The sequence below is a fragment of the Oratosquilla oratoria genome, chromosome 3, assembly GCF_046742065.1.
Source record: "Oratosquilla oratoria isolate Oo_2021 chromosome 3, ASM4674206v1, whole genome shotgun sequence".
NCBI lineage: Eukaryota > Metazoa > Arthropoda > Malacostraca > Stomatopoda > Squillidae > Oratosquilla > Oratosquilla oratoria.
In genome coordinates this window covers 49,214,790-49,228,961 of record NC_134779.1, presented here as the reverse complement: position 1 = coordinate 49,228,961, position 14,172 = coordinate 49,214,790, and the positions used below count along the sequence as shown (strand labels likewise).

Sequence of the window (14,172 nt, the reverse complement as noted above, 5' to 3'; positions counted from 1 at the left end):
TAACCTATCTGCTAGCTCCCTTTCCACACCTGCTCTCCTTCTCACCTTATTTCTTACTTTATTCGTCATTGTAACCCTCTTCATACTTCTCAAACTCTTCATCTCAAACACATTTAAATTTCTTATTTCTCCCTTAAATTCCAAGTCTTTGCCCCATAGTATCATAGACACAATTGCCTTTTCATGCAGTGTTCTTTTTATATTCATCTTCAGATACCTATTTCTCATGACACTTTTCATTTCCTCAAGACATTTACTTGATTACCTCTACAGTTTACCTCCACCCCCACTCCTCCATTCCCTGCCTTTCATAAGCCTTTTCTGAACCCATAAAGGCCTAAAAAAAAAAATTCTCCCCTGTTGCCAAAAAGTTCTCACAAATCTTCCTTACCACAAAAAATTTATCAATGCACCCTCTACCTTTCTTAAAACCACACTGTTCCTTACCTATTACTCCCTCTATTCCTTTCTTAACTATCTCAACATCCTCCCATATGCCTTCCCAGCTACACTCAGCAAACTTATCCCTCTAAAACTACTACATTCACATTTGTCCTTTTTTCTTTTGTAAAACAGAACTATAAGCACTCCTCCAGTCCTCTGGTACACTCCCCTACCTTAGGCTTACATTAAATAACCTTACCAGCCAATTCGGTATAACCATTCCTCCCTTTGTCAGACACACCACATGACACCCATCCAAACCAAGTGCTTTGCCAGCTCCCATGATTATTAATGGTCTTTATACCTCATCTTTTCTTATATCCCTGTCATTTTACTCTCCCATCATAGTCATCTCTCTAACTCCTCCCACTGCTACAATAAACCCCTCCTTAACCTCCTCCACATTGAACAACTGAGATACTTGAGCCATCTTCCCCTTACTGCCTTCACTTAAATTTACACCTGTCTATCAGCACCTTTTACCTTTTCCTCATTACCTGACTCACCCCCCTTACTCTCTTCACTTCCTTCCAAAGCATCTTTTTATTCTTTTTAAAATTTTCTGTAATACTTTACCTTATATTGTAACTCTCCTCTTTGCCTCCCTCAGATGATTTACATCTCTCAGCTTCTATTACTTCTTTTCCTTCTCATTCAATTTGTTAACTCTCAGCTCCTTTATACCTCCCATCCTTTTCCTCCTCTATTATTTCTCAGTCCAATTTCCCTTCTATCAAAAATTGATCTTGCATTTCCCCCATTCTCACTTGAAAACATGAACATCCAGAATTCATCCTATCTTTCCTTTTGACACCACTACATAGTCCATTAATGCCCTGTCAGCCACTCTTCCTTCCACCACCCTTTCACACATATGCTTGGCTCTCTTCTTAAATACTGTTTGCTATCATCTCCCTTTCTAAATACATTTCCAACATCATCTCTCCATTAAGATTCTTATTTTCCACCCAAAACCTCCCTACTCAGTCCATTGGTTAATGCCCTGCTCTAGTATTTAAATCTCACAGCACCAATACACAATTCCTCCTGAAACTCTCTAAACACTCATTTAAGTCTATTAGAAAAACCTCTCTTTCCTCTTCATTTTTCTCATTACTAGGTCCATATGCGCATCTCCCATCCCAGTTTTACCATCACCCATGTTAACCTCAAAGACACTCTTTGCCTTTTCACAGAGTTTCCTATCTCATCACTAGCAGATCCACTGGATCCATTCCTCACCATCTTATCACTCCTGACATTCCCAAACTCGAAATCACTCCTTTTAAACTTAGTTGCTACTCATTGCTAACAGATCCATCTCCCTTCTCACAAAGTTCCAATCTCTTCCATATTACTTTTATACATACAAACATACATATACCAAGGACTTTTTTCCCCCTTACAAGGGAGGTAGCCAAAGTCGAAAGGCATAATTCCACTCCCACGCATTTCATCCCCATCCACTTCACTCCCATTCACCACTTCTCCCTCCCTCCCTCTTTTCTTGGTACCTCCTGGGTGACAGATTATCCCTGTATTTTACCCATTGCTCTGGGTCAGAATCAATGCAGCAAGACACAGCACATGTACAGCAAAGCCGCTTCATTTAATTGCTCTCATTTCATTTACTATTACTTTCATCTGTACTAATACCATCCACATTTAATGACACAAATTTTTGGGTTCTGGTTGGAGTTAAACTTCCAGACCCTTTTATGCTATAGGCCTAGTCCCATCATTCCATCCCATTTAGCTGCCTTTTACAACTTTCATGAGAATCACAGTGGTAGAATTCTTTCTTCTACCCCTACCACATGGAATAAGAAAAAGAAGAGTCATAGAAGTGGTAAAGGACATTTTCTAGAGAACAGCATAAAGGAGGGACAGTTGTAGTATAAAAGTAGCATCGTTTCTCTATGAGTAGAGATTTAACTCTATCATAGACAAATGATACACATAAGGTGCTTTGTCCCATATAAGGGGATAGCCAGCCAAGGAATGCACACACCCTTTCACCCATCCCATACCCATCCAACATCTATTTATTGTTACTTTTTCAGATACTTTGCATGACACATCCAACCCAGGGACCTTACCACCTTTCATTACTTTCAATGTTCTCTGATTCTCACCTTTTCCTAGCCTTATCATTTTCTTCTCCCATCATATTTATTTTTCCAGTGTCTCTCACAATCAAACCCTGCCCAAGCTCCTCCACATTCAGCAATTCCCCAAATAATCTACCCATCTTCTCCTTAGTGCCTTTACTTCCATTAACATCTATCCATCTGCACCTTTGACCTTTTCTTCTCCACCTGACCCACCCCACCCGCCTTTTTTCACTTCCTTCCAGACTATTTTTTTTATTCTTTTCAAAATTCTCCATTGAAATCCAACCCCACTTTATGGTCTCTTGTTTGCCCCATCACCTTGTATTTTATTTCTCTCCTTTTTCTGTACATCTCTCATACTTCCCTAAAATAAACATAAAATTAACACACTTACTTGAAATAAAGAGATTAGTGTAAAGAAACACTGAATATCAACTTTGGCTGGGGAGGCAAGCTAGTGTGATGGAGACGATGGGTGGGGGGAGAGGAGGAGAGGGGGTTAGTGTTGGGGAGAAGATTCCTTTCCAGAAGAGGACAGCTGATCCACCTCCTACTCCTCTAGTTGCTCTAGCAACAAAAGATAAGCAATGGCTGGTAATACAAAGCCAGCACCACTCTTGCCCTTTTTTGGAGCATTAGTGCTGGTATGTGACAATGTAACACTTGAGCCAGATTTTAAGAAAGACTCAAATGACCTCTTTTGAGATTTCATACTTTCTTTTTTGTCTTTCAATTTTTTTCTCTTTCTCACTTTGACTCTAATAATACAATTTCTCTTTCCTTTGTTGTTATATAAGTTTCCTTCATCATCATCTTCCAGAAGAAACCCTTCTCATTGCAATTAAAAACCTGCTGTGGCAGGTAACCCTCAAAATCCACAAGCCTTTTGAAGTCACCAATGAAGTTCTCTGCTGCCTTTGTGTTGGAGCTTGCTGCTTTACCTTGCTTCATAATGCTGTGGATGCCATTTTTTTTTTTTTTTTTTTTTTTTCCACCCATGGCTTGCCTTTAGTGCTTCTTCATCCATTGATGCTCCTGGCATCTTAACGAGGCCGGTGAAAATCGCTTTCACCTTCTCACAAATGATGCTCTTATTATTAGAGTCATCTTGCATTTGCTTCTCAATGATCCATATGATACGCAATCTTTCAACATCATTAAGAATACATGGCTGTTGCATAGCTATTCTTGTCTCTCCCTTTGAAGCATCTATCTTCTTAATCTTGTCCTTGTTCTTCAAAATTCTGTAAATTGTTGATATAGACTAATTGTATGGGCTAGGTCAGTCATGCTCACATCTTATTCTCACTTCTCAATGATTTCACGTTTCACTTCCATGGTGTTGTTCTCTTATCATTGTAATCTTGTGGATTTTTCTTGGACATTCTTGCACTACAAAATTCACAAATAATACACCTGAACATATTTGGAAAAATGTAGGATCACAAGCGACACTTAAGATACTAACACAACAAACACTAAATGCAGACTGATAGCTAAAAAGCAGGCAGGAGCAAGTTGCCAGATCTCTAACATTTATAACAAAATTTTTACCATTTGTTTTCTGTGGTGGGATGAGGAAACAAAGAAGGTTGTAGAAGAGAAGAAGCGAGCATTCACAGATTGGTTACAAAAGAGGACAGGGGAGTCATATGAGACGTACAAAGAAAAGAAAAGAGAAGTAAAGCAAAAGGTAAAGGAGGCAAAGAGGAGAGCAGATGTGAAATGGGGTAGGAGTATGACAGAAACTTTTGAAAGTAATAAAAAGATGTTTTGGAAAGAAATTAAGAGAGGAAGAGGAGGCAAATCAAGTAGGGAAGAAAAGGTAAAAGGTACAGATGGAGAGTTGATAATGGAAGAGATGGCAGTGAGGGGAAGATGGGCAGAATATTTTAGGGAGTTGCTGAATGTGAAGGAGGATAGGGAAGGAAAGATAGCTGCAGTGGGAAATGCGAAGAAAATGAGAGTGATGAGTGAGGAGAATGGAGGAGAAATAAGGAAGGATGAGGTGAAGGCAGTTGTAAAGATGATGAAAGCAGGTAAGGCACCTGGTCTGGATGGATGTCATGCAGAATGTCTGAAAAAGGGAGGTTCAGTGATGGTGGACTGGTTCGTGAGGTTATTTAATGTTTGCTGGAGAGAGGGTAGAGTACCGGAGGACTGGAGTAGTGCCTGTATAGTTCCTCTTTACAAGGGAAAAGGGGACAAGTGTGAATGTAGTAATTTCAGAGGGATTAGCCTGTTGAGTGTAGTAGGGAAGGCTTATGGGAGGATCTTAATTGAGAGGATTAGGAGAGGAACAGAAGGAGTAATTGGTGAGGAACAGTGTGGATTTAGGACGGGTAGAGGTTGTGTAGATCAGATCTTTGTGGTAAGACAGATATGTGAGAAAGCTATAGGAAAGGGGAAGGATGTTTTTTGGGCTTTTATGGATCTAGAAAAGGCTTATGATAGGGTAGACAGAAAGGCACTGTGGGAGGTTATGCAGATTTATGGGATAGGAGGAAAGCTTTTGGGAGCTGTCAAGAGTTTTTATGAGAGTAGTAGAGCATGTGTTAGGATTAGAAATGGAGAGAGTGAGTGGTTTGAAGTAAAGGTGGGACTTCGTCAAGGATGCGTTATGTCGCCCTGGCTGTTCAACTTATACATGGATGGGGTGGTGCGAGAGGTGAATGCTAGGGTAGTGAGTCAGGGATTGGAGATGGTTAAAGAAAATGGAGAAAAGTGGGAGGTGAGCCAGCTGTTGTTTGCGGACGACACTGCGCTTGTGGCAGGGTCAGAGGAGGGATTGAGGAAGTTGGTGGCAGAGTTTGGGAGAGTATGTGATAGAAGAAAGCTAAAGATAAATGTGGGTAAAAGTAAAGTGATGAGATGTACAAGGGGTGAAAGTGGCAGTAGACTGGAAGTGAACATTAAGGGAGAGCGACTGGAGGAAGTGGATAGTTTTAGATACTTGGGTGCAAGTGTAGCAGGAAAAGGTGGAGTGAAGGTGGAGGTAGAATGTAGATTGAGAGAAGCGAGTAAATGCCTTGGTGGTTTAAAGAGTGTAATGAGGAATAGACATTTGGGAATGGATGCGAAGAGGAGACTGTATGAAGGAGTGATTGTGCCAACAGCACTGTATGGGGCAGAAACGTGGAACATAAGAGAAGAAGAGAGAAGGAGTTTGAATGTGTTTGAGATGAGGTGTCTGAGAAGTATGGTGGGGGTTACTAGGCTGGATAGAGTGAGAAATGAGGAGGTGAGGAGGAGAACAGGGGTGAAAAAGGATTTGGGAGATAGGGTTGATGAAAGAATATTAGGATGGTTTGGACACATGGAAAGAATGAGTGAAGAAAGACTAGTAAAAGAGGTATGGAAGGCAGATGTGGAGGGAGTGAACATGAGGGGACGTCCTAGGATGAGGTGGATGGATGGGGTGAAGGGGGCTTAGGGGAAGAGGGGAATGTCTGTTGAGGAAGGAAGGGAGAGGACGGAACACAGAGGTGAGTGGAGAATGGTTGTATATGGATGATGTTGTGACAGCATGAGGAGGAATGGGCGGGGGGTGGGGGGTGGGGTAGTATGTGTGAGTAAATTTTGACACAGCCCGAAGGGATTTCTCCCCGTCCTCGCCTTATATGCAAAGGGGGACGGAGAGGGGGGGTCGCCGATTAAATGAAGCGGCCTTGCTGTGGATGTACTGTGTCTTGCGACACTGCTTCTGACCCAGGGCGGTGGGCAGGGTGCAGGGATGACCCGTCATCCAGGAGGTGCTCAGATGAGAGGAAGGGTGGGAGGGGTGTGGAGTGTATTTAGGGATGAAATGGGTGGGAGTGTTTTTATGCCTTTCCCTTTTTGGCTACCTCCCTTGGAAGGGGGAAAAAGCCTTGGTATATGTATTTATGTATGTACAACAGTGTCAAAAGTTGTTACTTTTTTCATTGTTTAACAAATGTTACTGAATACATACATATACAAGGGGCTTTTTATCCCATACAAGGGAGGTAGCCAAAGTCAAAGGCATAAATCCACTCCCACCCATTTCATCCCCACATTCTCCACTCCCATTCACCACCCCTCCCATCCTATTTTCTTGGCTCCTGGATAATGGGTCATCCCTACATTTCGCCCACTGCCCTGGGTCAGAAGCAATGCAGCAAGACACAACACATCCACAGCAAGGCCACTTCATATAATGGGTGGTCTCCCTCTCCACCCCCTCATCCAGAAAAAGAGAAGACAGAAATCCCTTTGGGCTGTATCAAAATATCATTCACTCATACTTCCTTATCCCCCATCCCCCACCCACTCCCATGCATCACAGCATCATTCATACACTATTCAGCCTAGTAACCCCTACCATACTTCTTGGACATTTCATCTCAAACATATTTAAACCCATCCTCTCTTCCTCTCTTATGTTCTATGTTTCTGCCCCATAAAGTGCTGTCGGCACAATCATCCCTTCATACAATCTCCTCTTAGCTTCCATTCCCAAATGTGTATTTCTCATTACACTTTTTAATCCCTGTAGGCATTTACTTGCTTCTCTCAATCTACATTCTACCTCCTCCACTCCTCCCTTTCCCACCACATTCGCCCCCAAGTATCTAAAGCTATCCATTTCCTCCAGTCTCTCTCCCTTAATACTCACTTCCAATTTGCTGCCATCCTTTCCCTTTGTACATCTCATCACCTTTTACCCACATTTATCTTCAACTTCCTTCTTTCGCACACCTTCCCAAACTCCGTCACTAACTTCCTTAATCCCTCCTCAGATCCTGCTATCAGCACAGTGTCATCAGCAAACAACAACTGGATTATCTCCCATTTTTCTCCATTTTCTTTAACCATCTCCACTCCCCTGCCCATTACCCTTGTGTTTACTTCTCACACCACCCCATCCATGTATACATTAAACCGTCTTCGTGACATGATACATCCTTGGCAAAGTCCTACCTTTACCTCAAACCACTCACTCTCTCCATTTCTAATGCTAACACAGGCTTCACTACTCTCATAAAAACTCTTGATTGCTCTTAACAGCTTTCCTCCTATCCCATATATCTGCAATACTTCCCACAGTGCCTTCCTGTCCACCCTGTCATAAGCCTTTTCTAAATCCATAAAGGCTCAAAAAACATCCTTACCTTTTCCTAAAGCTCTCACATATCTGCCTTACCACAAAAATTTAATCCTCTCAGCCCCTACATTTCCTAAACCCACACTGTTCCTCACCAATTACTCCCTCTGTTCCTATCCCAATCCTTTCAATCAAAACCCTCCCATAAGCCTTTCCAACTACACACAACAAACTGATCCCTCTGAAACTACTACACTTACATTTGTCCTCTTTTCCCTTGTCTTTTAGACAAATATCTCCAACCAGTCCACCATCACTGTACCTCCCTTTTTTAGACACTCCACATGATGCCCATCTAACTCAGGTGCCTTACCTGCTCTCACCATTTTAATAACTGCTTTCACTTCACCTTTTCTTATTTCTCCTCCATTTTCCTCATTTATCACTGTCATTTTCTTAGTGCTTCCCACTGTAATCACCTTTCCCATCCTACCCTCCTTCATATCTAGCAACTCCCTAGAATACTCTGCCCATCTTTCTGTTACTGCTGTCTTTTACATTATCATATCTCCATCTGCACCTTTTACCTTTTCCTCTCTACTTGATTTGCCTCTTCTTTTTCTCATAATTTCCTTCCAAAGCATCTTTTTATTACTTTCATACTCTTACCCCATTTCACATCTGCTCTCCTTTGCCTCCTTTATCTTATGCTTTACTTCTCTTTTCTTTGTATCTCTCATATGATTCTCTCATCCTATTTTGCAACCAATCTGTGAATATTTGTTTCTTCTCTTCCACAACCTTCTTTGCTTCCTCACTCACCACTCACTACCCTTCCTTCTATTTTCTCTCATCTTCCTTAAAATTGACCATAAAAAGACATACATACATACATATACCAAGGCTTTTTCCCCCCTTAAAAGGGAGGTAGCCAAAAAGGAAAAGGCATAAAATCATTCCCACCCATTCCATCCCTGAATACACTCAATAAAAAGACAAAAAGCAGAAAATTTATAGTAGTGTATGTACCACCAAAGACCCATGTATGGTCAGATGGTGATCATTCAAACATATTGAAAGAAACAATGAAGGTACTAAATGAGTTGCTTAAAGGTGGAAACTTAGTAATCATGGGCGATTTTAACACTAAACAAATAATTTGGGAAGAAATGACAGTCAAAGGAGGCGAAGAACTGTGGAGCAACACCATACTGGATATTACTATCGAGTACACACTAACACAATGGGTTGAGGAAAACACTAGATACAGAAATGATGAAGAACCATCAAAACTAGACCTAATATTGACATCTGAACCAGAAATTATAAACAAAATGGAGTACAAAACACCTACTGGAAAAAGTGACCACATACTAATAGACTTTTAATTAAAAGATTATTACAATATGGACAGAAATGATAAACATAGAGAAGGAAGATTTATGTACAATGGAACGGACTTTGAAAAACTAAAGAAATTTTTCCAAGACACAAATTGGGATGGGCTCACAAATGACAAAACAAAGACGGAAGACAAGTGGAACATGTTTAAAGAGAAGTACAATGAGGGAGTAAACAAATACGTACCAATAAAAAAGCACAAGGAGAAATATATAAACATTGTGTTAAGTATCATCAATTCTTGAGACACATCTCCACCATCAGCTCTCTATTTTGATTTTTTCCTGGCACTCCACATTCCCCAACCACTCCATTTGTTGGTTTGTCTTCTACCCTACCATTGAGATCTCCCAATACTACATTGACATTTCTCCGTAAGCCCTCTTTGCACTCATTTAAATCTATCCAAAATGCCTCCCTTTTCTGTACACTCTTCTCACTACCAGGCCCATATGCACTTAGATATGAAAGAAATAATCGTAACACAGAAGGAAATCAGCGACCAAATTAAAACCCTTGATGTCAGAAAATCACATGGTCCAGACGGAATTGCAAATTGGATACTGAAAGAATGCATGGAAGAATTAACAGACAAAATATACAATATAATTAAATTCTCACTTAAAGAAGGAAAAGTGCCACAGGACTGGAAACAGGCAAACATTGTACCAATTTATAAGGGAGAGAACAAAGAAGACCATCAAATTACAGACCAGTCTCCCCAACAAGCACAGTAGGAAAAATTTGTGAAAAAGTCGTCAAAAATAGATGGGTTAAGCATTTGGAAAAAAAAAAAACTATATTGAATCCAAATCAATTTGGATTCAGACAAGGAAGATCATGTACAACAAACTTGATCTGCTTCTACTCAAGGTTAATAGACATAATACAAGGGAGAGATGGATGGGCAGACTGTGCCTTTCTGAACCTACAAAAGGCATTTGATAAGGTACCACATGTAAGACTAATAAAGAAGATAGAGTCAATAGGTGGCATCAGAGGAAAATTATTGGAATGGATGAAAGACTTTCTGACTGGGAGGAAAATGAGAGTAGTAATTAGAGACAAATTCTCAAACTGGGAAGAAGTGATAAGTGGTGTCCTGCAAGGATCAGTACTGGCCCCAGTCATGTTTGCCATATACATAAATGACATGGATGAAGGAGTAGAGTGTTATATGAATTTCTTTGCAGATGACACACAAATACTAAAGAAAGTAAAAACAGAGGAAGACTGCAACTCATTACAACAAGACTTGGGCAAGATCTGGAAATGGACTCAAAAGTGGGAAGTAAAATTCAGTATCAAGAAATGTAGTATAATGGAATTTGGAAAAAGTAAAAACAGAATATTGAAAGATTACAAAATTGGTGAAGAGGTAAAAAAAAGTAAACTTGGAGAAACATCTTGGAGTGATAATCAGGAAGGACATGACACCAGATAAGCATATTAATAAAATAGTTGGAGAAACCTACAATTTATTGAGGTCAATAAAAGCGGCATATGCTTATTTGAATGAGGAAATTATCAAAAAAATTCTAATTACACTAATAAGACCAAAAATTGAGTATGCAGCAACACTATGGACACCTAGTACCAAAAAGAATATAAAGAAATTAGAATACAAAGAGCAACAACAAAACTAGCACCAACTCTTTCCGAAATGACATATGAGCAAAGACTGTCCAAATTAGAATTACCAACTCTGGAACAAAGAAGGGAAAGAGGAGACTTACTATCTATAGAATAATGAAAGGAATGGAAATCTTAGATAAGAATGACTTATTGAAATGGGATACTGGAAAAACGAGAGAACACGAAAAGAAACTAAAAAAAGATAATTACAGAAAAGATCTAAAAAAGAACAGCTTCCCACACAGGGTGATAGATACTTGGAACAAATTAGATAAAGAAACAGTGTGTGCAAACACTATTCAAGATTTTAAGAAAAAACTTAATGCTGAGAGATACAAAGATGGGTCACCACGAGCATAGCTCCCTTCCCGTATAATACAACTAAGTAAATCTTTCCAGTTTCACCTTCATCCACATTAACCTTGAAGAAACCTTCCACTCAACCACATGTTTACATATCTCTTCACTAATATAGCCACCCCTTTTCTCCCTCATCCTCCCTTCACTTCTGACACCCTCCCAACTACACTCCCAAATTCAAACTCACATCCCTCTCAACTTGGTTTCACTCAGTGCCAACACATCCATCTTTCTTCTCACAAACATATTGCTTATATCTTCCCTTTGACTCACATCTGTACCACACTCACACACATTAAAAGACCCAGACCTCAGGATTCTGGTTGGAAAACTCCTCCCAAACCCTCTTATGCTTTTACTTTTCTTAGGAGTGTACCTTTGGGGCTACAAGGAGTAGAATGCCTAGTCCTATCCCCATCCTGATTTTGTCACCTTTTACAACTCAAGTGGGAACACTCAGTGCCAGTATTCCTTCCCAACCACAGGGTTTGGCAAAAATGCCAGTATTCCTTCCCAACCACAGGGTTTGGCAAAAAATGAAATGTATATTCAGAGTGGTACAGGACATTGTTAAGAGTTGGGGGACAAAATAACGGAGAGACAGTAACAGTATAATAAAGTATCATTATTTCTCTATGAATAGAAATTTCCTCTATCACAGACAAAATTGTGTTACTCTGGTCTGTAGGGATACCCTGTATAGACCCTAAAATATCAGCTTCATGCTAATGAGCAAATTTTAACCTCACAATAATGTGCAGCCAATACTCTAGATGGGGTATTATAATGCAGAATTAATGGCAAACATAAAATACTTTCAATATGTACTCAAACGAATTCAAAATTTAGAGATATATTCTAAATGTCTGCTAAATACTATCAACTGCATGAAATGCCAATCCTGGGTGGGAGTGAGTTACATGTAGGGTGAACTTTGTTTCCTCATGGCTTGTCATGGGAAACATTGCTCCTTATTATTTATTTTATTTTATTCTCTCTCTCTCTCTCTCTCTCTCTCTCTCTCTCTCTCTCTCTCTCTCTCTCTCTCTCTCTCTCTAATTATGCAAGGTGCATCATTACATCACACAAACAGCAGAGTAAAAAAAAGAAAAAATAGATAAATAAAATAGAAAAAAAAAAAAAAGCCAATAGCATACTACAGTTCTTCAATACAGACCACCAAACTCAGTACTCCACCATACCCCTTCACCCCCACCCCACATCTGCTCCACAGAAAAATCCCTCTCAAGAGAAGTAAGAACTACTCTAGCATGCTTGTGTTTAGTACTAAGTCCGTACCAACACAGAATAGGCCTGACCTCAGTATCAAACTGCCCTAGATGCACCCACCACACAAGAGCTCACTGAACACCTCATTGTACACTGCCCCACACTAATTATTCACAGACAAAATATTTCTTTCTTGAGTGACTTTGGGCTTTCTAGTATTATTTTTAATTGTTTAGCTCTCATGCATTGATTCTACATATACTGTTTCATTCCATGTCATTGTATTTGGTGGGATGTGTACCACTGCATATTCTCTTTCCTTCTTCCATTGTTACCTTAGCCTCCTTCCCTTCTCCCCTTTCCACTTGGTCCTTTTTTCTTTCTTTCTTTTTCTCCATTATTAACAATCACTCCTCCCATTTTTCCTTTTTCTCACCTGCTGTTATATGTTCCATTTTCCATCTCGTGCTTGAATATAATTTTTTCATTTAGTTTGATCATAAAATACATAATGTCCAGTTATTTTTTCCAGTCCATAATCATTTATCTCCAATCTTTCTGAAATTAATCCATCCATGTTTGTGTACACTGCACCTAATATGTTGAATTCATTACCTCTCCTTTCTGCCTATCTTGTTAGTATTGGCACTGAAGTCTACACTTCTACCAGTTACCACTTATTTTCAACCAACTTCTCTGTGATGGGACCCCATGCTTTCCTCCAAGAACTCTAACCCCTCTATCATACTGTGGTAGAGAAAATAAAGTTTGAGGAGGAGAGGTGGTGCTCTGCAGAGAGGGAATTTATGTGCATGCACATGACATTGTAGAAATGAATAGAAAGAACATTGAAACATTTCATGATGTCATCACTAAGAGAGTATTCCAAATTGGGGTAATTTAATTCCCTTTTCCAGTATGGGACACCAAAGCTGTTATGAAGGGCTCCATAATAGTCTAAGAAATAAGAAAAAAAGATATTATGAATAGTTTGTTTTGCAGAGTAGTGATGAGGAGAAAACATGTCATTGAGAGCAGACTGAACTGCTGTGTCACCAGCAGCACAGAAAGTTGCAAAGGAGGACAGTTAGTGAGAGGGCAGAACAGACAGGAATTTCAGGAGCTCTAACACATTTTGTGATTGTCTCAGTCCTCTGTCCTCTATAATAGAAAGGAGAAATGTTTGAAATAGTGTGTCATAGGTAGAGTATGAATAACAAACCAGAGGACACAGGACAATGAACACTAACATTAGACAGTGTCTAGTATGATTTGAAGCACATAACAGTACTCCACAATACAACGGTATCTTGCAATTTGCAGAGTAATATTCCACAACACAATATCAGTATGCTAAGATAGTTCACAGATTACAGCTGTGATATGCAGGAAGTTTTCTATAGTAAATGTGAACTAGACTTATGTGTCAACCTTATACAGGATACTCCATCTTCGTGGTGACGGGTGTGCTACCAGTCTGCAAAGCTGATGAGGTGCTGCGTATGGAACCAGCAGTGCAGACCGTGAAGCCAAAGTTGTTGTCTGAGGTGTGGAGATAATGTTGAAGTCATCTACTTTTTTTTTATGTTTGATTAACAAGTATTGATTTGATAATTGGGTATCAGAAATGAAATTATAACATAGAAATAGAACTGTAGTAATAGTTGTAGTGGTAGTAGTACTATCAGTAGCTGCATTATGATTCAAAATTACTTTTGTTGTAAACCAGACACTACTGAGCTAATCATAAAATTATTCCCTACACCCTTTACTACCAAAGAACCAGTAGGTGTTGGTAAAGATGATATTTAGAAAGAAAATACTTAAAACTATGGTTATGTTGGTATAAAGAATTGGTATAAATATCCTGTTTTTGGGCCCATATTAGACTTGAAAAATTCAGATAATGATATGCATCACCCT

General features: G+C 39.6%; 1 protein-coding gene across 5 annotated transcripts in view; it reads left to right on the top strand.

The window, feature by feature from the left end:
• Positions 1-14,172, top strand: part of LOC143022272 (ataxin-3-like) — a 139,713-nt gene that overhangs the window by 39,341 nt on the left and 86,200 nt on the right. For all 5 annotated transcript variants that reach the window (XR_012966041.1, XM_076180432.1, XM_076180423.1 and 2 more), the window contains exon 5: positions 13,690-13,796. Coding sequence is in view for 4 of the 5 variants with exons in the window: in XM_076180432.1 (XP_076036547.1) it covers positions 13,690-13,796 (107 nt within the window). In the remaining variant the exon portion in view is untranslated. The remainder of the gene's footprint in view (positions 1-13,689; positions 13,797-14,172) is intronic.